This window comes from Rhinolophus sinicus, chromosome 3 (assembly GCF_057876585.1).
Source record: "Rhinolophus sinicus isolate RSI-liver-muscle chromosome 3, RSI-T2T, whole genome shotgun sequence".
Classification (NCBI taxonomy): Eukaryota; Metazoa; Chordata; class Mammalia; order Chiroptera; family Rhinolophidae; genus Rhinolophus; species Rhinolophus sinicus.
Genome location: NC_142503.1, coordinates 132,830,185 through 132,856,300, shown reverse-complemented (window position 1 = coordinate 132,856,300; position 26,116 = coordinate 132,830,185). Strand labels below are relative to the sequence as shown.

The 26,116-nt window shown below is 35.5% G+C and overlaps 1 protein-coding gene across 1 annotated transcript in view; it reads left to right on the top strand.

Annotated features, from left to right (window-relative positions):
* AQR (aquarius intron-binding spliceosomal factor) overlaps window positions 1–26,116 on the top strand; it is an 87,539-nt gene that overhangs the window by 11,613 nt on the left and 49,810 nt on the right. The window contains exons 6-15 of the mRNA XM_019725550.3: window positions 1,878–2,018; window positions 3,700–3,768; window positions 4,831–4,931; window positions 8,415–8,491; window positions 11,523–11,587; window positions 12,679–12,795; window positions 14,168–14,281; window positions 15,894–15,997; window positions 20,661–20,763; window positions 23,261–23,381. Of these exons, the coding sequence (XP_019581109.3) occupies window positions 1,878–2,018; window positions 3,700–3,768; window positions 4,831–4,931; window positions 8,415–8,491; window positions 11,523–11,587; window positions 12,679–12,795; window positions 14,168–14,281; window positions 15,894–15,997; window positions 20,661–20,763; window positions 23,261–23,381 (1,012 nt within the window). The remainder of the gene's footprint in view (window positions 1–1,877; window positions 2,019–3,699; window positions 3,769–4,830; window positions 4,932–8,414; window positions 8,492–11,522; window positions 11,588–12,678; window positions 12,796–14,167; window positions 14,282–15,893; window positions 15,998–20,660; window positions 20,764–23,260; window positions 23,382–26,116) is intronic.

Here is a 26,116-nt window from a genome sequence, read left to right as displayed (position 1 = left end):
AAATATTGAGAAAAAGAATAGATATATGAAAAATAATATTAAATTTCTTTCGGTTTCAATACTTCAAATGAATTTACTGTTAATTGAAAAATTAAGAACGGGGAGTTATGTTTCTATTTTGTGCTCAAAACAAATAATGTCATGGATTATAAAGACTTTTATATCAGACAAAGTGAAATTTATATTAATTAGATAATGCTCAAATCAGATAATGTTTTTAGTTCCTTGTTTCACAACTAGGAGTATGTATTTGTAGTTGTACATGAATAAAGTGGTGTTTCCACAGTCAGGACAAGTTTTTATATTGTAATTTAAGTTTTATCTTTGTCTCTGATTTAGGATCTGTTTTCCCTTTTTGAAATTTCTAATAGACTGACATTTTCTGTTTGTGCCTCGTGTAATAGAGACTTGGTTAGTAGAGGTCCAAAATCTAGGTTTTCTTTGGTCATCATAAAGTGGTCAGCTCATCAAGAGTTTCTTCCCTTTCAGTCATACTTTGATGATAGGCATGGATGCTTGTCGTCTGTTTTAAGTGGATGGTTTCCAAAGTGAAAAGGTGTTAGTCTCGTTAAGATAAAATGATGGTCACTTCTCAAATTCATTAAGTGACTACCATTTTATGGCAGAATAGAGCCCGTGGGCGTTGTGTCTTACTGAGAGACCGCAAGGATTTCTTGATATTGCTTCAAACTGCTGTAGGAAGGGAGAGGGAAAGTCTTTTGAGCCAGAGAATGGCCTGATCGGTTTGCGTGTTATGAAGACCACTTTGGTGATTAGGGTTTGAAATAGAGAAATGACAATACAGATTAAGAGAAGTGGTTACACATTGATTTAGAAAGTAGAATTGATTAGATTTGATAATTGAAGTAATATTAGAGAAGAGTATTATTTTCAATAACCTTCCTGGCTCACGCAACTGAATAAAAAACAATGATGGTGCCATTTACCAAGATGGGTAAAAGAGGATTGAGAAATACTTTGGAGGGTACAAAATTGTTGATTTGAATTTTGGATTTACTGAGTTTAAATTACCTTTGGAATATCTAGATGCAATTGTCTAGTAGACAGAGGAATCTAAGGGTTACAGCTAAGGAGAGAAGTCTGGATTTGTATTTGAAATCATCAGCAGATGGTAGTTGAAGTAATGGGAAAGATACAAGAAAAATGAGGCTAGAACTGTAGGAGCACTGCCATATAAATAAGGGAAGAGGAGCCTTCAGCACATTCAAAAGAAATTGAGGGCTGGTGAGAGTCCATTGGACTTGACAGCCATACAGCTTCAGGGAGGTGCTGGGGGTGGAAGCTTGTTCTAGAGAAGTGATTGAAAACAACTAGTGTAGACCACACGTTTGGAGCACTTGTCTATGAAAGAAGAGAGATGTGGCAGAAACTACGTGGGAGGTAGATCAGAGAGGCTTGAATATATTTATATTACTTATACTTTTTTAAAGACATAGATGTAAAGAGTAAAGAGGGACTCTGCAACAGGAGAGGTTGTCCTTGAGATTAATTAGAGTGGGAGCACTGTAGTTTTTGCTAAACATGTTGTTTCTTTTGTTTAAATCAGAAGAATTAAAATGCTTCAGATCCTTTAATAAGACAGCAAAGCCTGAGCTAATTACAGGCATAATCCACAGAATGAAAAATAAAGGCATTAACGCCGTTATTTTATTAAGCAAAGATTTCTGCAACTCTCACATAGTCCTGCCAGAAACCTATATTTGACTCGCTACCATTAATATAAGTAAGCAAATAATCTTTCTGTAATTATTTGCTTTTGTTAATAGACTCCTAAAAAGTCTACCCTTGCTTGTTTCAGGGAAAAAAAGAGGTGAGCAAGCCATTTCAAGATGAATTTTTATTGTTTCTCTTTTCAGACTTTTAAGAAGAAGCCAGACCACTTCCCATTCTTTTTTAAGTGTATCTTGAAAGCGGCATTGGCTGAAACTGATGGTGAATTTTCACTCCATGAACAGACGGTGTTACTGCTTTTTCTTGATCACTGCTTCAATAGTTTGGTAAATGTTATGGTATCTTTTGGGGGAACTTCCAAGTTTTCTTGTTCTTTTAAGTTGAAGTAGATGAGATTACCTCTGTAGCCAACTCTTCATTCACAGTAGTGGGGAGTGAGGATAATACTAACAACTCAATTTTAGCCCCTTCTTAGTAAACCATTTTTGTATAAGATATGTTTGCTTTTTTAATAGATTTGGACTTGGCCTCTCCATTTTTCAGATAGACTCTAAGAAAAATAATAGAGAGAACTGAAATTTTCTACGGTAGAGCAGCAAAGCGTCTGGTTAATAGGAACTTTGAGTAATGAGATCTGTGCCATAAGTTCCACACAAAAATAGTTTCCTTACTCTTCAGTCATAACTATGCACAGGCTGCAGTTCAGTGGGAGAGTTGTTTTGAGTTGATTGATTAGGAGCAATTATGGATGCTCTTTGAAAATCTCTGGGGTTGCATATGATACATTTTGCATCCTTCATAAGCTTATCTTCTGATAAAATTAAACATTTACAGTAATTAATATTTTATTTGTGCTTCCCTACTGTGGTTATCTGAAAGTAGATACCTATTTATTTAAAGATAAGTGCTTCTGAATTGATAGTGCATTTAGACCTCTGCGGGAGGGTGCATGTGGTTCTTTCTTATCCTGAAGACTGAATGTTGATAAATGGATGATTATTACCTGTTTTCATGTACTAGGTCACATGGATCTTGTAAAGGCATAAAAATGATGCCCCCATTGGATGCCACTGTTACCTCATTTATTAAACTAAACAAAACAAATACGAATATATATTGATGTGATTCCTTATCAAAAATTGAACAGAAACAAGATTTAATTAGTATTAGTTTGGTGCCGGGTTTAATTAAAAGCTAACTTACTGAAATGCTTTATGTTTTTAAATACATAAATTGCTGTCAATTCTCGTTATTTGAGGTAGTTCTGTAAAGTAGCTGCAAACACTGAATTAGCTAAAACGGAACCACTGCTTCTAGGGAGGATCTAGGGTTACATTCAGCAAGCCTCTGGTCACAACACTTTCATCAGCCAATCCGTACAGAACCTTGTTTTATGTGTGTTTCTGTTTAGAGACACCTCATGTGATAGGTATTGTTGATTCATTAATGTTAAACTCATAGCCAACAGCGCTTCAACTTACATCTGAACGAACCTCATGTAACATATTTTCTCCACAAGGCACATCATAGCCTTCTTGAGCCCAGGAAGCCTAGACAGACTTCGGCCCTGTGCTTGGGGACCATGTTAAAAAGCAAAACCACCAACATAAAGCACAAAAACAAGAAGTTAGCACTAAGTAGACCGCGTAAAGGACACTTGCTTGTAGGAGAGCTGAACAGGAAGGCATAGCTTGCAATGCACTTGGACCACTCACATTTTTTGTTGCTCTGTGTTGACTGTGAGGTACTGAAAGCATCAGGAATATTGAGTTTGGGGTTACAAGTACGGTTTTTGCAAGTAGTTGAATTCCCAAACATAGAATTTACAAATAATGATACTGTATCTTTTTTAAAAAGTATTGAATGTCTTAATATCAAAATATCAAATATTGATTTGGTGGTATGGCTCCCCTCCCCGGACTTAAAAAGGCAGTATGCTCCTTATGTGAAGATTAAAGTTAAAATGCTGGTGTGTTTATAAACTTGTTTTCTTCGTGCTTTAAACAGGAAGTAGACTTGATACGAAGTCAAGTACAGCAACTTATCTCCCTCCCAATGTGGATGGGCTTACAGCCTGTAAGTATCTCATTTCAGAAACTACGTGTATATATGTTATAAGTGGAATGTGGTTTTTAGACTGTGTAGCTTTAATATGCATATAAAATGGTAGCTAAAAATCCCCTTTCTTGCTTAAAAACATTTATCTTATTTACTATGCATGAACTTAATCATAGATGTAGTTTTTCAGTTTTACAGTTTTTGTATACAAGCTAATAATATATTTCACCTAATTTCAATATTGTAAGGTGAAATAAGGTAATATCTATTGAGCTCATAGAGAAGGGGGGTTAATTTAGCAAAATGTGGTTATTCTTGTGTTTGTCTTTGGATGAGACTCAATACAGACTTGAATTTTTATTTTCGGTGATTGGAATATACGTAGAGCTATAGGAGAAGGTCTGGATCATGTTGATTATTAACGACTTCATTTTTTTCATCAAATCCTTATTGATAATACATGCTGGCATCAAAGCCAGATTTTCACAACAAACAGATCTTATGGAAGTAAAGTAAAACTATCAAATTTCAGTATAATACTTTATTCAGGATTCTATTTCCTGCATGTGGGTGTTTTTGCAGGTACTCCAATACGCAAGCTCATTTATAAGTACCAGTTAATGGGGATGAAAACAGACACAAAGAAATAATTAATAATAAGTTAAAAACTGCTTAGGGCCATGAGAAAGAATATGGTGATATGGACATTACCTTGTTTATTTGTGATATCTGTTTTATGTTAATTGTTTCAGACTCATTTTTCAAACTTTAGTCATTATGCTCATAAGTGTTAAATCTCATTATTTTCAACTTGAAATCCTTAATTTTAGAAATAAGAATTTAAATAATTGAGCTTAAAATCTTGAAAAGGCAGTTTCTTTTGTCTTATTTTTTTTTCTATTAACAAGTGATAGAATTGAACAGTTTTTGAAAATACAGTTATTAGTTTCTTAGTTTTCAGATTTTGTCATATTGCTTTTCAGGTTTTATCCCATTGCTCTGTGTTGTATCTATATATCAGAAAAGTAGCTAATAGTTGATCAAGGTTACTGATGATTTAATATCACATTACTCTTTCAGGCACGATTGGAATTAGAATTAAAAAAGACACCTAAGCTAAGAAAATTCTGGAACTTGATTAAAAAGAATGATGAAAAGATGGATCCAGAAGCAAGAGAACAGTATGTTGCCAAAGCTTTGTTCCATGTTGGTTTATTATGCTGGGGTGTGGATCTTAGATGATGTTGACTGGTTTGTTGTTTCCTTTACATAGTGCTGAAACAAATAAATGTCTAAGAGGTGTTTTTACCACCTTTTTCTTCTTTCCCTTCTCTCTGCCACAGTGATAAGTGTATCAGTGGTCTTCTCCCTGCCTCTTGTCCATAGTCTGTCTGTCACGGATGGGTCACAGATGTTCTCCACAATCTTCAAGCTATCAATTCAACTTTTCTTTTTCTTACTCCGTCACTCGTAACAGTGACCTTTATACAGTCCATCCATAATTCATTCATTCTTTCAACAAATATTGAGTGTTTATTGTTCTGCTAGGTACTATTCTAGGTATAGGAGAGAAAGCAGAGAACAAAATGGAGTCATTCCTGCTCTTGTGGAGCTTACATTCTAGTTGGGGAGATAGCGATAAGCAGCGGAATTATATAGTATATTAGATGGTTATCCATGCTAAGGAGAAAAATCAAGTGTAAGGATCAAAGAAGCAGGTAAGGATTATGACTTATTTTAATGGTAATTATTATCAATTGGGAAATGTCTGGTAGCAAGCATCTATTTCACTGAACAGAGTGTTATTAGTAGGACATGGGAAGGATTTGCATACTCTAAGAGGTATGTTTCTCTCTGCCTCTTTGAGGCTAACTGGTCTGACTGCTCTTGCCTTTTTTATCCCATGAGTGTACTAGCAGTAATCTTTTTTTCGCTCCACCTTTAATTGCTGTTTTCCATCCACTTCTTTACACCTCTCTCTATCTCTCTGTCTCTGTCTCTCCCCCCCCTCCCCCGCCATGTGTGTGTGCGTGCGTGTATGCTCAGGACTCACTTCCCTTGGGCCTATGATAACTTCTTTTGACTCCGTCTTATTTTTTTCCCCCACTTAGGAGAGTAGTCTGTTCATGTATAGATAGTAACTGAAGCCATGAATATGGGTGAGGTTATCTAGTGAGGTATGTAAACCATGAAAAGAGAGTTGAGGACAAAAAGAAGTGAAAGCTGGAATTACGCTTGTGGTTACTGAAAACGGGAGGAACTAAGAAAAGCTGGATGCCATACATGAGAATAAGGGAGTGAGAGCTATAAGGGCAGGATTATTAGGGTCAGAGTAGGAATATCCCTTCTTTAATTTCCAACTCTAGTCTCATCTCATTCATGGTATCTTTCCAACCAGCAGCCTTTGACTAGAACTAATTACATGATATCTTTGCATCATTTGACTACTTTTTTAAAAATTCTCTTCCTATTATCTCAGTATGATTTAACCCTAAATCTCTCTGATCCTGACTTCTGTGCTTTCCTGTCTTCATGTAACTCTCTGCTGTATACTTCTATTTGGACACATTGCCATGAACTCCAATTTGGCTTAATTAAATAGTCATTGTTTTTTCCTCCCAAGCTTACCTTTGTGCCCAGTTTCTCTTAATTCTTTTAGCCATTTGGGCTTGGAACACTCTAATTCTCTGACTATATCCAGTCAGCCAGTCCTGTTGGATTCATCTTTTGTCCTCCCTCTCATTTCTTGTCTATTCACACTGCTGTTGTCGGGCCTTTACAGCCTTTTGACTAAACCACTACAATAAATTCCTATTTGGTGTTCCTTCTAGCTTTCCTACAACAATGAGCCTAACTAGCCATCTTTGTAGAATATTATGTATAGTTCGTCATATTCCTACTCACAAGGTTTCAGTGGTTTCCTCGTTCCCATAGGATAAATGCCAGACTCCTTACAGTGACATTCAAAACCACTAACTAGGGGTGGACAGGTGGCTCAGTTGATTAGAGCCCGAGCTCTGGGCAGTGGGGCTGCCGGTTTGATTCCCACATGGGCCAGCGAGCTATGCCCTGCACAACTAGAATGAAGTCAATGAGCTGCTGCTCAGCTCCCGTGTGGCCAGATGGCTCAGTTGATTGGAGCGTGGGCTCTCAACCACAAAGTTGCCGGTTCAACTCCTCGACTCCTGCAAGGGATGGTGGGCTGTGCCCCCGGCAACTTAGTTGCCCCCAGCAACTAAGATGGAACACGGCACCTTGAGCTGAGCTGCCGCTGAGCTCCCGGATGGCTCAGTTGGTTGGAATGTGTCCTCTCAACCACAAGGTTGCGGTTCGACTCCCTCAAGGGATGGTGGGCTGCGCCCCCGGCAACTAGCAACGGCAACTGGACCTGGAGCTGAGCTGAACCCTCCACAACTAAGATTGAAAGGACAACAACGTGAAGCTGAATGCCATCCTCCACAACTAGGATTGAAAGGACAACAACTTGACTTGGAAAAAAGTCCTGGAAGTACACACTGTTCCCCAATAAAGTCCTGTTCCCCTTCCCCAATAAAATCTTTTTAAAAAAACAAACAAAAGAAACCACCAGCTGTTTCGTATGACTCTCCCAAATCAATGGGCTATTCATCGTTTCTTAAATATTCCTTCCCTAAGTTCCCTTTCCCCTCTCTACTCCACTTGATTAAAGGTTAACCTCCTAGACACTCTTCTAGACCAACTACATTAGGCCACAGTGACTTCTAAAACAAGCTGTATATTTTTTATTGAAACACCAGCTGTTTATGTAATGGTTAGAATATGTATAGTTGCTTAGAGTATTGTTCTACAATTAGACTTAGCAAGGTTTGACATTCAGTTGCTGTGACTTTGGGTAAATTACCTCACTTCTTTGAGCCTCAGTTTAAAACTGGGACAACAGTACCTATTTCATAGAACCATTTTCAACATTAAATGAGATTATTCATGTGAAGTATTTAACATAGCTCAAATCCTGGCACAGTAAATGCTCAATAAATGTCAGCCAGTTTTATTAATTACACGCTCTTTTGTATTACTAATTATATTATATGACTTGTCATCTCAAATGTGTTTTAGTCATTCCCCTCCTTTGAATTTCCAGCAGGACTAGAATAATCATTTGCAGCTATCCAATACCTGGTGATTGTTGATTAATTGGTGCATAGTGCATCTTAAACTAGTAAGGAGCAAAAAATTGTTTTTTTAAACGAACATTTAATTTTTAGACATTGTAATACTCTATTATATTTAAAACTTTAAACATATTAAAATATAAAATTGTTCATCTCATTTTTAACTACATACTTATACATTGGGTTTTTAATGTGAAGGACAGGCTATAAATGAAATTTTGAAAACTCCTTTCTTGTCCTGACCTTTAAAACAAGTGAAAACTTTTACAGTAAGAAGAAAAAGGTGCTTTCTTAGGTGGCTTATTGGGCCTGTACTGAGGCTCTTCTTTTCTTCATGGAGAGCTATGCTTACGTATTATACAAAGAAGAAGCTTTGTCTTCAAATTATAGTCCCAATTTCAGAGAGAAATGGAACATTTGAACAGTGTAAGAAAGGCTTGTTCATTAAAATTTTGCTTTTGAAATAATTATTTTTCAAAAAGAATTTGGTCAATGTTTTATCTCTCATTTTAGAGCCTACCAAGAAAGAAGATTTCTTTCACAACTCATCCAGAAGTTTATCTCTGTGCTGAAGTCAGTCCCACTTTCCGGTAACTATCTTCTCTTACACAGCTTATTTGTGAAGTTATTTAGATGGCTCTGTAGGATTTACTAATCTCTAGTCTAAAACTGCTCTTAGAATGATTTTAAATTGTAACGACAAAGTGTATGCCCTCCCTTTTTCAAATATTTTAGCAGTCTGAATATTAGGACTGCCGAAAAATTCATGTATTCCAAAGGCAACAGCATGATTATTGGAGTGTTCATTTATTTAGCAAATATTTTTTGAGCTGGCTTGCAGGACCCAGGTCCTGAGCAAGGAGCTGGGACACAGTGGTAAAAGGACAATCACAGACCCTGTCCACATGGCATTTACAGTATGGTGCCGAGTAGTGTTTTCAAGTGACGTCAAGTGTTGTTTGGAGGGGAAGAAGAAAATTATTTTTGAGATACAAGGTACAAGAAGAAATGGGAAGGATTTCCCTCCATTGAGTATATACTATGTAAAGCATATGATAATAGTACATATAGATATATATACATGTATCTTTCCTGTAGGGGTGTGTGTGTGTGTGTGTGTGTGTGTTGTATTTCTATATGCCAAGCAGGGCTAATTACATCATGCTGTATTTACAAGATTTTTATAAGCATTTAGTGAATGCAAATTGAATATTATTTACTTAATAAAGGTGTATATGTGCTATGTAAGATATATCATTGGTTAAAAATGTTTTATTTCCTAACTGGAATATAAGAGCAGCTCTCTAGATGTATCATTTTAATATTTTTGCATCAGATATTGTAGCTTTATTTAAACTAAAATACAACAGAATTACTTATGAATGCTGACCCTCCAAGTAGTATTTTTAGAACTGAGAATCATACCTATAATTCAGTGAGGAATAGACACTAATGGTATAAATCATGATTTGGGGCATAATGTTATTACCAGCATCAGTATAAAGAAAAAGTTATCATATGTTTATAATCTAAGTCACTTAGTATATTTAAGTCTTTCAGTTAAGTGGCTTAAACCTGGAAAGAGGACTTATTATATTGATTCGGTTTTCTTGCAACAATTAGTAATAATGCATGCTTAGAACTGCTAATATCTCTAATAGGGTCATAATAATTGATGTCTCTGACTATGAAATGTTTGTCTAGGGTCGTCTAGAAAGGTATAAAAATCAAGTAACAGCAACAACGTCATAGGGCCTGCAGTGATTTTAACAACCTACAAACCACTAACTGTTGCCATTATTGTTTATATTGTCAGAAAACAAAATTTCTTAGATTGGTCTTGAGCTTCAATCAAAATTTTACTCGCTGGCAAAGGAACAAACAGATGTTGAAAACAGTGTGTTGGTTCAGAGAGGCTATAAACATAGATTGCTTATACAGTTAGGAAATAGAAAAGTAATTTTGAACAGAATAAGAAGAATTGTAGTTTCATTTTACAATCATTAAAAACATGTCCTTATCAGTTGGTTCTAAAGGAAATCTGTATTGCATGATCTGAGATGTCAGGACAGCTGTCAAATGAAAAACACACACAATACACATAAGAAGCAAATGATAAGGATATATTGACATCTGAAATTGTAATAACAAGGTTTCAACTTTGAACAGTATGCCCAGTAGGGCTAACTAATTGAAAACATGCAGCTTTATCCTCCAGGGCTCAGAAGTTGAGCACCAACCATCATGTTCAAATTTTAAACAGGCCATTGCCAGTAATTTTCTCAAGCTATAAATAAAAATACAGAACATAGAATTTGCTCACTTTTTAAAGTTTGGGGAAAAAATGTTTTCCTTTGACTTTAATAAGTACAAAAGATAGCAATAGAGGATTGGTTTGAATAGATTTAATTTAAAAGTTGCTCCTTTAAATTTTTTAGTTTCAACAGTTGTCTGACCTAGACTACCTCTCAGAAAACCTGGACTCCACTTCTACCAGCCATTACTTTGTTCTCTACTTTTTTCAAGTCATTTTTTCTGGTCCTCAGTGTCTCACCTGGAAAATGAAGAGCTAGAATAGATGGTCTCTAAGGTCTTTTCCAGCTGTGAAGGTCTGTGGTTATGTAATTTCAGGGTCTGGATTATGGGCATGGAAAAGTTCCAGTTAACATTTCTGTATGTTAGTCACAAAAGTATTCACATTTCTTTTTCCACATAAAGCCCTCCATTTTCCTGTATACTGCAAATAAATTCGATAAGTGGATTTACTAAGCCTTTGTAGGGTATCTTCTACAGGTCTAGCACTGCATTAGTCCCTGCTGGGAGTCCTTGGACTAAGCAACAGTTAGGACCCTGAAATTATCCTTTTTAATTGAAACAATCTTGGTAGGATGGTTATAGCTGGTAAAATGGTAGACCATTTCCTTGCATTTGAAAGCAGAAAAACAAATTTGTACTCTGAAAGTATGTCGTCTCACAAGGTTGTAATTATTTTAAAACAAAAATAAATATTAAAAAAATTGTACATTAATGCTCATGAATAGCATAAGGTAGTGATTTAAAAATATTTTATTCTATGTGTCATTGGCATTTTAATGTCAAAAGGAATATATATACAGTGGGAAAAACGTCATAAAAATTGTACCTTTAATTAGCTTGGTGTGTATCTTTCCCACTCATAATCTTTGTATGTATACATGTATGTGGTTTTTTTGCACATGAAAGTCCTAGAAGTTTAGTATGTGAAGACAGTAAGGAAAGTAGGTTGAGTATTTACAAAAAAATGCCTTTCTATATCCAAGTTTTTATATCCAAGTTTTTCAAAATCTAATTATTTAGCACAGATTTGTAAAAGTTAATACTTTAAAAATGTTTTCGCAAATCTTATTTTTATAATGTGTTTCTGACCCAAGCTAGGTTTTTCATTTTCTTACATTTGTAAAGCTAAATGGTAAGACCTGCCTGTTTTTAAAATCTAAGTGATGTCCTTGGAATCATAGTTAGTCCAATCCTGATGAATAAGAGACAGATGACCTTGTTTTAAATAACTGCCAATTTTAAGTTACAGTACCACAGAATGACCTAAGTAAGAAAGTTCTAACACATTTTCTCTGTTATGTCTAGAACCTGTCACTATGGACAAAGTTCATTACTGTGAAAGATTCATTGAACTTATGATTGATCTAGAGGTAAGTGTGCGGTGACTTTTCTGTTGTATAATAAGGAGGCTAAGATGAAGCACATGACTATGAAATATTTATCACCTCAAACTGGTCTCAGTTAGTTTGTACCTATTTCAAGGTGTCTCACAGAAAAAGAAAGTCAAAATCAATTGACCCTTAACGTTTTCAGATGGCTGCTGTTTGTAGAAAAAACATTATTTAGTATAGATATTAAACATGAGTTTAGCAATGGCAGTTTATTTTCTCTTCATCGAGTTTAAAATAGTGGCTGAAATCATGGGTTTATGGCCTTCTCTTTAATCTCACTTTTTCAAATGTGCCTAATGTGATTGATGAAGAAAGATACAGCTGCTATTGTCAATTTTTAAAATTGAGATTCTTAAAGATTTCATACTATTAGGTGAAAGATTTTGATGGAAGGTTCAGATGCAGAGTTGGTGTAGTCCAGATCGAATTCATTTCCTTGCCTTTTCCTCTTTAATGCAGGTAATTGAAAGACAATCGTTTCTGTTTGTTCCTTATCTGGAAAGGTAGGGTGGTTTCTTGACATGAGGATTAGCGTGTTGGACTAGCCATTATTCGCGAGATCTTCATTCAGATTCTCACTTTGCCAATAACTAATTTATACCCTCTGAGGATCTCATAACTTCATCTATAAATAATGAGGGTGTTTGATTAGATTAGTGGTTTTCAAACTGATTGTCACCGTTTCTCAGCACTGTCTTGCTGACTGTCATTGGGAATGAAGAAAGTAGAAACCAAAAGAGGAATTTCCACTCAGGGTTCCCACTCCCTTTTCTCTGAAAGCAGCCCCATTTTTAAAACCTATACACAGTACATACTGGGATTTCATATAGGATTTTGTTTGAAAACTACTGGCTGAGATATCTGAGATTATTTTCCAGTACGTACTGTATTTTACTGAGGCATATTAACAATGAGTTTATTTACAACGGATCTTGCTTTGTGCACGGTATCTTTGGGAGAGTTGAGGGTACTTTGGGTGTGATTGACACTTTTGAGTTATGTATCAGTAGATTTCACCTTTAGCTGCAGAGAACCTGCAGACTTACTGCTATGGTATTTATTTTTTCTAGGCCCTACTCCCCACAAGGCGTTGGTTTAATACCATCCTGGATGACACCCACCTTTTGGTTCACTGTTACCTTTCCAATCTTGTTCATAGAGAAGAGGATGGCCATCTTTTTTCCCAGGTGAGCATTGATGTATCTGAACATACTTTCTGTTTTCATTCCCAAATTGAACTTTTCCATGCAACAGGGAGTACCAGGGCATGACACAAAGTAAATTTTGCTTTATATTGAATTGCATAATGAACATTCCTAATTAGTCATTTTTAAGTAAAAAATCAAATCTTAATGTACAAAATGAATGCATTCTTGTATAGGTGGCCTCTTGTGATGATACAACCTTTTGTTAATCATATGTGATTTTATTATTGGATTAAATGATGGGCAATGTAGTTCCACATACTCACATATTTTGATTTTATGTCGGTAACCACTGTAGAATATAATAGATGATGAGCATTAATTTCAGGCGAACTATGCCCTAATACCATGGCTCTCTGTCCATGAGATGATGGCAGAGGCAGTTGGTGGCACAGAAGTGTATGTACACTTCATCTGCTGCCTTGAGAAGGAAGGCAGTGCACTTTGTTTGCTAACGTGGATAGGAAGATGAAGTATTATGGTTTTGCATTTCCTGTAGTGTCATCCAGAAGAAAAATCTTCTAACAAACTACTCACACTTGCGTTTCAATGAGATCATAGTTAGAATGACAATTTTTGTGTTTACATATTTTAAGAAATCTTTTGTATCTGTGAGCATTCTTTTTTTCCTTATTCTCATTAAATCCCAGTGATTGCTGCATATATTAAATCCTAATATCTGATCTGCCATACATTAGAATTAAGAATAATATAAATATTTGGGTTGAAGGCAGCCAGTGGACTCTGTTGCTACAGCCACAGGGGAAAAGCAGGCCTTTCTTAGCACTAGGAACTAAGCCAAAGGAGGGGCTCAGTGGCCATGGAGACTGAGGAAAGGAATAGATTATTTAGCTTTCCCCACGTTGCTGTTTTTCTGTCATAGAAGCAGCACATAGGGAAGAGTAGCTCCAATTATAAATTCCGAAACCCTCATTCAGAAAATACTAAGTGGTGTAAGTAAAGCACCTCAGGAGTGCCTTCTGGAGGTATAGCTCTATAAGTTTGCAATGACGTAGACAATTTTTTTTCATTAAAATTTTGGCTTCCTTTGATCAGATCCTTAATGTCTTTTTACTATTGAGATAGGTGTTTTAAGTTCTTCTATGTATAAGTAGACTATGTATATGAAATAGACTTAACAGTTAACTCAAAAAGCATATGTAATACCTATTCTCACTGAAGTAAAACATTTGGGTATGTTCTAAAACGTGTATTGCAATGTTTACACTCCAGAGTTTTCCAGCACCTCTGAGAAAGTATATGGACTTGTTTATTATTTTTAATAAATAGTTTTTGTTCATGCTCTCTTGCTCTTATGTTCACACAGCTTATTAATTTAAATGTATCCTTTTAGCTTTTGGACATGCTTAAGTTCTATACTGGCTTTGAGATTAATGACCAGACGGGAAATGCTCTGACAGAGAATGAGATGACTACGATTCACTATGATAGAATTACTTCTCTGCAGGTAATTGAAACGTATTGTAGCCTTTGCTTCTGCTCCATAAAGTCGGGTCATGAATAATTTAAGTTTTGTATAGTACAAACAGAAAAAGGTATTCCTTTAATAGTGTTTTCATCTTGAACTCTTAAAATAGTACTAATTCTGATGAATTTGAAATAAAATGCCTTCTTTCATAAGCCTCCTCCTGAGAAACAGAATATTGGTATTTGACACTCAGAAATATTAGTTAACTGGGCCAATTCGGTGCATTTAAATGTCAGTTTTATTTTATGAAAGAATATTTCAATATGACAAGTAGTGTAAGCATTTTGTACTCTTAAAGATAAACAGAGATAATGGGGCTGCAATTTACCAATAAAGCTCAGATGTGAAAAAAATACTTTTGTGTTCTGTTATTGATCTTATCTTGCTCTTGACCACCATTTCCTCTGGTGGCAAGAAAGAAGTTTTTATTTGCCATTTTAAAGTAATTCAGTTCTTTTTGTTTTAAAAAGTCATTTTTTGGGTAAAGACTCAGTCAAACTTAAGTTCACCTGTCTTTCATAATCATTTCCATTATCTCTCAAGGAGTCTCTGCCCTCCCTCTTCTTTCCCAAAATGGCCTCTGGGTACATGGAGACACTAAGATAGCCTCGTTGTTTGTGAGAGGAGTGATCTGCACGCTGTCTCAGCTTAGACGTCTTTCCTTGCTTTTCTCAGAGCATTAGTGCTTTTGTCCTTCTGCCTCAGTCCTTGAAGTGACCATCACTGGTGTGGCCTGTGGTCTGTTCCCCTGGCACAGGCAGGCATGATGATTGCTCCTGAGGAGTTGGGCTGTCTCCTCAGCCCAACGAGGCCCCATCGTTGTTCTTGGTGGTGTGGAATTCTGAGAGCTAACTCTCATTTATTTCCTAGCATAGAGAGCTCACCTCGGGCTTGGATTGCAGGGTCATTTTGCTATTGCCTGTGGGAATCCCGTGGCAGCTTCATTCACAACCTTGGCAGCCGTGTGTGTGATCCACCATGGAGTACATGAAAAACTTCTGGATCTTCTCTGTGCTACATGGCGTTAAGGAAGACTAGCGTCATCTTACACTTTCTTATCAAATGAACGGAATGCAGCTATTTCTGTTTTGTTGCGGCTTATCCCACGTTGGTTGGGGGGTTACCCTGCGAGGTCCTCTCTTTCCAGGATTCCAGAGTAAAGCAGGACACAAGCAACCATGCTTTTGGCTTCTTCCTCAGCTATTGCTTTAATGGGAATTTCCCCGGAAAACTAAAACTTCCTTTTAGTTTTGTTAGGCCAGTTCTTGGTAATAAAGTGTTTCGTTTTCCTCCCCTCCTATCAATGAACCTGGCTTTCATGTATATACAAAGTCGAATTTTAGAAATAAAAAACTGAACATTGACTCTTGGGTTTTTTTCATCCTTGCTAGAACAATTTTAGCTTTTTCCCCATTGTATTTAATGCTTCTGGCTTAATAAGCCAGAGGTCACATGTGAAAAGCATATAAAAAAGAGAAGTATCGTAATATTTAAAAAAATATTTCCATTATATAATATAAATTGTTATAGTAGCAATAGGTAGACATAAATTACTGATTTTTTGTGGGTTTTTTTTGCTGTTCTTTTCTAGAGAGCTGCTTTTGCACATTTCCCTGAACTCTATGATTTTGCCCTCTCAAACGTGGCAGAAGTAGATACTCGGGAATCCTTGATCAAGTTTTTCGGACCTCTTAGGTAAGGTAACTGGAAGGGGAAATTGAATTTTAATTTTCTGTTTTGCTTTTAATCATTTTGCACTATTTTAAGTACTATTACTTGTTATGCTACTAGTGCTTGTCTCTTGCCTTTGGTATCTTTGAGTCGTTTAAGTATAATTATTCATCTTTTTTTTCCTTGGTAAAACATGTTTCATGACATGCAGTTTTCCTAAATCTTAAATTTTTCTTAGACAAGAACATAAAGCATCCCATTAATTATAAATAACATACAGCAGAAACCAAAAAATGTTCATACAGCAGTCCCCTCTTATCCACAGTTTCCTATTTGCAGTTTCAGTTATCTGGGTTGTCTGTGGTCAAAAATCTTAAATGGAAGATTACAGAAATAAACAATTCATAAGTTTTAAATTGCATACTGTCTTGATCCATCCTGCCCAGGATGTGAATCATTGCTTTGTCCGGCATAATATCCATACTGTATACTCTACCCGCCCATTAGTGACTTAGTAGCCATATCAGTAATCAGATTGACAGGTTGACTGTCACAGTATCACAGAGCTTGTGTTCAAGTAACCTTTATTCTACTTAATAATGGCCCCAAAGCACAAGACTAGTGATGCTGGCAATTCAGTGCCAAAGAGAAGTCATAAAATGCTTCCTTTAAGTGAAAAGGTGAAAGTTCTCGACTTAATAAAATAAGAAAAAAAATGTATGCTGAATTTGCTAAGATCTGTGGAACAAATCTTTGATCTTGAAATTGTGACTCTTAGAATTGTGAAGAAGGAAAAAGAAATGTATGTTAGTTTTGGCCTCAAACTGCAAAAGTTATGGCCATAGTATTACTGTGATAAATGCTTAGTTAAGGTGGAAAAGGCATTAAATTTGTGGATGGAAGACACAAACAGAAAATGTGTTCCAATTGATGGCAACGTGTTGCAGAAAGCATTGAGCCTATACAAAGACGTCAACAAAGGATCCCCTAAAATGAGTGACACCAAGCCACTTACTTGCAAGTAAAAGATGGTTGCACAGATACAGGGATAGATTTCAATTGAAATATATGAGGTGTGATCAAACAATATGGTGAATGTTTAAATAAAAAAAAATTTTATTACAGTAAAGGACACGTTGCCATTAATCCCCCCCAAAACACTCCCCCTCACTTCAAACACACTTATCCCATCATTCCTGCCACTTTCTGAAGCAGTTCTGGAAGTCTTCTTTTGTGAGTGTCTTTACTTCATCCTTCATCATGACAATGCTCTGTGTCACACATCGCTTCTGGTATGGCAATTTCTGTCAAATAAAAACATTACGGTGTGTCCTCATCCACCTTATTCACCAGATCTGACACCAGCAACTTCTATCTTTTCCCCAAAGTCAAAATGACCATGAAAGGTAAATGTTTTGAATCAATTCAGGACATCGAGGCAGCCACGACAGCACAACTAAAGACACTCACAAAAGAAGATTTCCAGAACTGCTTCAGAAAGTGGCGAGAACCATGGGATAAGTGTGTTTGAAGCAAGGGGGAGTATTTTGAGGGAGATTAATGGCAATGTGTCATTTACTGTAATAATTTTTTTTAATTCAAGTATTCACTATATTTTTAGATCATACTCCGTATTTTCCTTGGCAATTGGCATTTCTCCTGTAACTTTCTTATTATTATCCTTTGCTATTTTGTATTCCATTACTTGTCATTTTGTTGATTTTTTAAATGGAATCTTTATGTATTCTGGATACTAATATTTTGTCTAATTTGTGTTGCAATTATTTTCTTCAGTTTCTCACTTAATTTTTAAACTTTGTTTATGGTATACTTTGTTATTTACAGATGTTTTAAATTTTTAGTCACATCTGTTCATCTTTTAACAATAACAGATGCTTTATATAGAAGGCCATCATAACATTACAAAAAATATTGTCTTATATTTTTAAAATGCTACTGTAGATTTATTTTTTTACATTTAATTAGGCTACATAATCCATCTTAGAAATTTATTTTTGCCCATATAACTCCTTTACACTCTTAAGAATTATTTTAAAAGTTCTCAAAGAGTGGATTATAGCCATTATATTTACTATATTAGAAGTTGAAACTAGAAAAATTTAAATATTTATTTAAAAAGTTAATTAAAACCTATTATATGTTAATGAAAAATATATTCTTCAAAATGAAAAAAATACACAGTGAAAAGAGTGGCATGCTTTGTAATTTTGAAAATCTCTAATGAATGGCTTACTCAAAGACAGTTGGTTTTGCCAATCTCCTAGGTTCAGTTTGTTGTGAGATACTGTTTGGCTTGAAGTAAATGAAGAAAATTCAGCATTACATAGAAGGAGGGGTATTTTAATAGCTTTTCCAAATAATTGGGAATAGTCTTTGATACTAATCAAAACTTAAAAGTGATGGTTTCTTAAAAGTTAACTTTAGTGTGATATCTGAAACCATGTTAAGGAAGTCTGTGCAATTAAAGTGAATTAATTTAAAAAATGGAAAGATATTCCTTGCTCATGGATGAGAGGACTCAGTTAAGGTGTGAATTCTGCCCAAATTGATCTGTAAATAAAATTCAGTTCCAGTCAAAATCCCAGCAAGATATTTTATAGAACTTTATAAACTTACTCTACAACTAATATGGAAAGGCAAAGGAACTAGAATAGCCAAAACCATTATGAAAAAAGGGTAAAGTTGGAGGATTTCCAGTCCCTTATTTCAAGACTTACTAAGTAGTTACAGTAACCAAGACATTATAGTATTGAAAAAATGACAGACATACAGATCACTAGAACACAGTTGAGTTTAGAAATAGACCACACATATATGGTTAGTTGATTTTTGGCTAAGGTGCCAAGGCAACTCAATGGAAAAAGGAAAATCTTTTCAGCAGTGGTGCTGGAATAATTGGACATCTATATGGAAGGTATGAAACTTGACGTATATTTCATGTGATATATACAGATTAACTGAAAATGAATCATAGACCTAAATATCAAAGCTAAAGCTTATAGGAAATATAGGAGAAAATCTTGGTGATTGTGGTTTGTGCAAAGATTCTGTAGACACCAAAGCACAATACATAAAGGAAAAATATGATAGATTAGACTTTTTCAAAATGTAAAACTTCTGTTTGAAAGACATTAAGAGAATGAAAAGACAAACCCCAAACTGGGAGAAAATAGTAGCTGACCTCTCTGATGATGGACTGGTATCCACAGGGCTCAGAAAACAACTTAATAAAAAAATTAGCTATAGATTTGAACAGATACTTCATTCACCCAAGAAGATAACAGATTTCAGTAAGCCTTCAGAAAGATGCTCAGCATCATTAGTCATTTGGGAAATAAAAATTTAAATCATACTGACATACCATGACATGCCTATTAGAATTGTATATAAAAACAGCAGGGTATTGGCTCTTGACAAGGATGTGGAGCAACTGGAATTTTCATACACTGCTGATGGGAATTCGAAATGGTAGTGACACTTGGAAAAATTTCATAGCTTCTTATAAAGTTAAACATGCACTTTATAATCTAGTGTTCTCACAGACATACCCAAGAGAAATGACAACTTATATTCACACAAAAATCTGTACAGAAATGTGTAGAGTGGCTTTATTTATACTTTTCAAAAACTGGGGTACACAAATATTTTTAACTGAAGAATGAATAAACACACTGATATATCCATATAATGGACTTATTGTTACTCAGCAACAAAAAGGAACCAAACCACAGATACCACACAACAATGTGGGTGAAACTCACATGCACTATGCTATGTGAAAGCAACCAGTGTCAAAAGGCTACATAATGTATGATTCCACTTACTTAACTTTCTGGAAAAAGCAAAGTCTGGAAAGAGATTGAAAACAGATTAGTGGTTACCAGGGACTGGGACAGAGTGAGGGAATTTGGGGATAGAAGATTCGATTGTAGTTAAACAGTGGAAAGCCGTCAAGCTCATAGTGACAAAATGCTAGTTTTCCAAAATTCCAGTTTGTCACTTGGAATTAAACTTTATCTTTAGGAACAAATGCTGTCAGTTGTTTTCCTTGAAGTTACAGGTTTATTTTGTTCAAATTTGAAATTTTTTTGCCGTTGATTCAAGTTTGTCAGTTATTTCAAATAAACATCGTGTACAAAATGTGTACTCCCCATTCTGTCACACATAATTTTTAAAAGAATAGATAAGAGTCCAAGTTTAATAACATTAATAATGTTTTGCTGCTTTATCAAGGACATTCTCAAAACTGATTTTTTGTTTTCTTTTAAACTGTATGTGGTGGGGAAGAATGCTAGGACTACATAATTATAGCACTGGGTGGTGCCACCAATTTGATCCGTGCCAGCTATTTTACCCACCATTGCTTTTGCACTGTCACTGTATCTGTAAAGACAGTGGGGGTGGGACACAAATAATGCCATAAAAAAGTTGTTGTCCTTGCAGACTCCCTGAGAGGATCTTAGGGACCAGAAGAGATTTGCAGAAGACACTTTGAAAACCTTGTATTAGGGGTTTAACTTTCATTGCTGATTTTTCATATTTGCTACTCATGTCATAGAATTATAATTATTAGGTAAAACCTTTTAGGCAGTCTGTAAAATGACATGTTTCAAAAGTGAAGTAAGTGGTTAAGAATAATCTGATTTAAATATTCTTTATTCTGCAGTTCAAATACACTCCACCAGGTGGCATCATACCTCTGCTTGTTACCAACTCTTCCTAAAACTGAAGACACAACTTTTGATAAAGAATTTCTTCTAGAATTGCTGGTAAATACATATTAATGTTGTTTGAATTTTGCATGTGGTTTTCCTGAGTTTTTCGAACCATTCTTAAAGATGTAGATGGTACAGATTTTTTTCCAGATTAAAGATTAGGTAGATAATTCCCATTTTGAAATTATATCATCATTTGATTTTATCAGACTTCTTTTCTCATCTCTTGGATTTCTTTTCTCAAGTCTTTTACCTCTTACAACAGCTTTATGACATGAATTCATTCCATGAAAACATTTATGAGCAACTTCTAAGTCAGTCACTGAATTCAGGCATTGGGGATACATATAGCTGGTGCCATTCCTGCCTTTGAGAGGTCACAGTCACACACACACACAGATACAGATAATACATATATGTTCATATCTATCTAACTGTTGATTTTAAAAATTATTATTTAACTATAGTCCCTTAAACCATACCTTTATCACTAGAAAATTCAGGAAATTTTAGAAGTAGAGTAAGTTATCACGAGCTTAGTGGTTTCAGAATTCTAAAGGATTTCTCAATCATTTCAGGAAATGAGGGCTTTAATTCTCAAACTATACTTTTTTAGGTAAAGTTTTATTTTTTTAATTCAGTTTTAGGTTCAAAGCAAAATTGAAGGGAAGTGATATACCTTATTTTTAATTTCAGTAAAATATTTCATTAACTAGATGAGTATTTAACCATAGTCCCACTATGAAAATTTAGCTTGTTTGCTATGTTCATTATTACAAATAATGATGCAATCCTCGTACCTGTCCTTGTACTCATCTGTGGATATTTAGGAGAGGTACCTAGAAATGAAATTATTTGATTGAAGCCTGTGCTTACTTAAAAGATAAAAGATGAAGCCATACGTATTATCTTCCAAAAGGTATATGTTCCCACCAACAATATATTAAAGTATGTCTCCTCAAGCTCCTACCAGCACTAAATGTTATGAGTCATCCTGATTTTTGCCAGTCTCACGAGTAAAAAAGTAATAGGGGTTTTAATTTTTGTTTCCTGACTGCCAAAAGGTTGGGTCATTTTTCATGTTTCAGACTTTTTTAATACCTATACAAACATGCCCTACGTGGATGTGTATGTACATTTTTTACACACGTGAGACAGTAACGGGCACACAGTTTTGTGACTTATATTCCAATCTAATACTTTTAATGTAGGATATAAAATACAATCCCTAACTGTAGAAAGGAAGATTATATGCTAGTTTTGGGGGCAGTAACAGAAAACTATTTGTAGCAGGTGTTTTAAGCCTAGTGACAGGTGTTTAAGTGCCATTTGGAGAGAAATTCTTGGGAAGGATTTTGAATTAATTTAACTATGGAAATACTTTTTATCAAGCTATTTACTTGTATGAAATGTATGTCCTGGGTCTGGGTCACCATCTTTCCCTTCTTACAAATCACTTTTCATTGTCTCTGACTACAAGTACTTTTAAAAAATTCCTTGTCCTGTTTTCTGACACTGTAAAATCTTCTCTTGTCAATCAGGTTTTGGGGATTAATAAATCCTTACTCTAGAAAGAAATGAGGGATTGTTTTTAGGAGTCTTTCTAATGGAAAATAGGTTTGAGTATAAAGTTCATCCTGTGCCTTTTAGGGTCTTACAGCTACTAAGATTGCATTCTTAAAATTTAAGTAGTTACGCCAAAAGAAAGCAGTTTTAAAAATTTGTAATGCTCCAGCATTATCTTTCATTTCTTCCTTCTCCTTAAGGATTTCTTTAGGGTCTAAATTATGATTAAAGTTTGAAAAGCACACATAGGTTAAATAACATCACACTATCTTCTTTCCTAAAGTAATACTATGTCTACTGGAGAGAATGCGATGTATTTTTCAAATATATAATTATGTTAGCATCTGTTAATTGGGTAATACACTTACATCTGGTTTTGAGATAGAGTTCTCTAGTGTTAACAGTGGAAGAGTACATCGGGATCATCAAGTCCACCTCGTTTTACAAAGAAGACTGCCGTCAGTTTGTCAGTAAACTTTCCTAGATTGTTTAGCAAGTTAGTACAAGAATGAGAACCATAACCTAGGATTTAGGGCTCTGTTTTTTGGCTTACATTGGTGAAAGCTAAGTGCTATGGTTTCTAAGATCTTGGCATGTGCCAGGCACTTTGATACTGTTTTCTGGTCTTCCATTTCACTTTCATAAGAAGCCTGAGGTGAGTAGCGTTTTATCTTTTTCACTGAAAAGGATAGTAAGTTCAGGGAAGCTCAGGTAACTTGCCCCGCTTTTACGTAGCTCACAAGTAGGGGTGCTGGGAGTTGAACTCAGATCTGTCTGATTCCAAAGACCATCACAATTTGATATCACCTTCATCTTTGATTTATGGGGGAAAAAATGGAAAAAGGGGTAAAAAATCTCTTGTTAAGCACTACTGTAACTGAAAAACATGAAACTTCTCATTCCATACTTTTGGTGAATTTCTCCATAAATTATTTGGATTGAAAAAACATGCTTCTAACTTTCTGCCTGGACTTGTTTCTTTTAGGTATCTCGTCATGAACGTCGAATTTCTCAGATTCAGCAGTTGAACCAGATGCCTTTGTATCCAACTGAGAAAATCATATGGGATGAAAATATTGTCCCGACTGAGTACTATTCAGGGGAAGGTATGATGAAGTACAGGATCCGAGTGTAACATGAAATTTAGTTTAGAATTCATATGTAAATGAAAATGTTCCCATGTACTATATACATTAGGATAATTTTATGATACCCTTAAGTTCAACTTTAGAAGCTAGGAACTATTCAGTATTTTGAATGCTTAGCATTAAGGATTTTTATTTAAACCATGCCCGTGTGTGTGGGGGGGTGTGCGCGTGCGCGAAAGAGACAGAGAGAGATCCTGTGAAATATGACTGTAAAGCAAAAAAACTGTTTTAAGGAGATGTAATAACACAGCAAGTGTAGCTTTTTCATTATGTCACCATAGGCTTTGTTTGGTAGTGCTTGGAGGCTTGTTTGAATTCCTTGTAGAGCCAGATGACCACCAAAATAATGAAAAAAGAGACAGTGTCATTAGTTGGTAATACCCCCCCCCCATTAGTTTTTATTCAAAATGGTATTGCCTAGTTTGTTCATCTTCCTATTTCAACAGGTTTTTTTTCTAAATGCTTTCACTATAAGGATGAGAATTCGCCACAATTGAGTACATGCCAAACTGCATTCTGACACATTTTCAAGACATATTTTTTAAAAATTGCAAGAAATCTTTTGAACAGCACTATTATTATTAGAAGAAATGTGGCTATTTTAAAGACATCACCAGTATAAGTATTGCTACATTGATTTAAAAGAAAAATTGTTACTTCAGAGTCATATCTTGGAGCCATAACTAAAATAAACCCAGTGTACTAAAATTAGACTGGATTTCAGAATAGGCGGTCTTCATACCTTTTAATGTTCTGATAGTGATCAATGCATTGTTTTCTCGCTTTTCTAATTTTGTTCATACTAAAAGCATTTATGACCAATATATGTATGACATCTTTTTAACTAACAAATCCCAAAAAGACAAATACCATGTAAAAATATGTTGTCTTTTTTTTTGTTTTAAGATTTTATTGGGGAAAGGGAACAGGACTTTATTGGGGGAGCTGTGAGTACTTCCAGGACTTTTTCTCCAAGTCAAGTTGTTGTCCTTTCAATCTTAGTTGTGGAGGGTGCTGTTCAGCTTCAAGTTGTTGTTCTTTCAGTCTTAGTTGTGGAGGGCGCAGCTCAGCTCCAGGTCCAGTTGCAGTTGCTAGTTGCAGGGGGCGCAGCCCACCATCCCTTGTGGGAGTCGAACCGGCAACCTGTGGTTGAGAGGACGCGTTCCAACCAACTGAGCCATCCAGGAGCTCAGCGGCAGCTCAACTCAAGGTGCCGTGTTCAATCTTAGTTGCAGGGGGCGCTGCCCACCATCCCTTGTGGGACTCGAGGAATTGAACTGGCAACCTTGTGGTTGAGAGCCCACTGGCCCATGTGGGAATCGAACCGGCAGCCTTCGGAGTTAGGAGCACGGAGCTCCAGCCACCTGAGCCACCGGATCGTCCCCAATATGTTGTCTTTTTAATAAAAAGTTTGTGTCCTTCAAAATGTAAACAGTCATATCTAGCTTTTGGTACTCAATGATGTGTCTCTGAGTTTAAAACATATTTTGCTTGGTATAAAATACTACTTTTCTTTCATTCCTGTGATTAATGATATTAAGTGAAAAAGAATACTTCTCAAAATTTAAGTCTTTTCACCTTTTATAGAATGAAAGTATTTCAGAATACTGTTAGTCACCAGATGGTTTGACTGTAATACTGCTGTTTTCAGAGACTTGATGTCTTGCCGTTGTCCTTTATTGGCCCTGGATGGATGGTGTTGTGGGCCCTGTATCTGATGCTGTGAAATCGGCAAAGATGGGGCTCTTGCTGCATGATCATGCCAGCTGCTTCTAGCTCCCAAGGAGAGAAACTAAGTGTGAAATGTAGAATTGTAAAGAAAACCTTTGTAAAATTTGCCTTTGAAAACCTGTTTGTCATAAAATAAACACAAATATAGAAAGCCACGCAAAATAAATATAGAGCTTTACTAATTATCATAAGGGAAACCCCATGAAACCCTTGTGACCACCTTGTCAGCTATCCCAGAACTCTCCCATGTGCCTCTTTCTAATCACTGCTTCCTCTCTCTACTGGAAAGTGGCCATTTATTTCTAGGCTTTTATAGCCGTCACTATCTTGCTTTTTTTTTTTTTTTTTTTATAGTTTTATCACCCAGTTGTGCATTTCTTGCACATTTTAAACGTGTCTTTTACTCTGCAGGTATGCCCTGTATCTTTTCCTTTTCTTCCTGTTGAAGAACCTGCATTATTTGATCTGTATAGTTTCGCATAGTTTAGATTTTTTTAATTGACTATCAGCTTGTCCCTTTGCTCTTTATTTTTCTTGCAAATTGACAGCTAGAATGCAGAGGTTTGATCAGGCTAAGGTTCTCTCTTTTTGACAAGATTCTTGGTGGTGGCATGTTTTTTTCATCAGAAAGCACATAATGTCTGGTTATCTCTCTTTTTGTTGTATTAGTAGCCACTGTTGCTTAACACCTAGATTTGTTGATTCAGTGAGGGTTGCAAAATGGTGACATTTTAATTCTGTCGTTTTTAATAAAAATATGCTGTTGAAGGAGTTGCTTTCCGTCAGCCTCTGGCCTTAAAGCAATTGAATTAGATTTTAAATCAGTTTACTAACATAAATGATTTGAAATTTTTATACATCAATGTTTCTTGCTTTTAGGTGCATTATAGACTTGGTAAATATGGATAGCAATGATGAAAATCTTATGATTTCTCAGTAAAAAGTGTTTTGGGTTCTTTTTT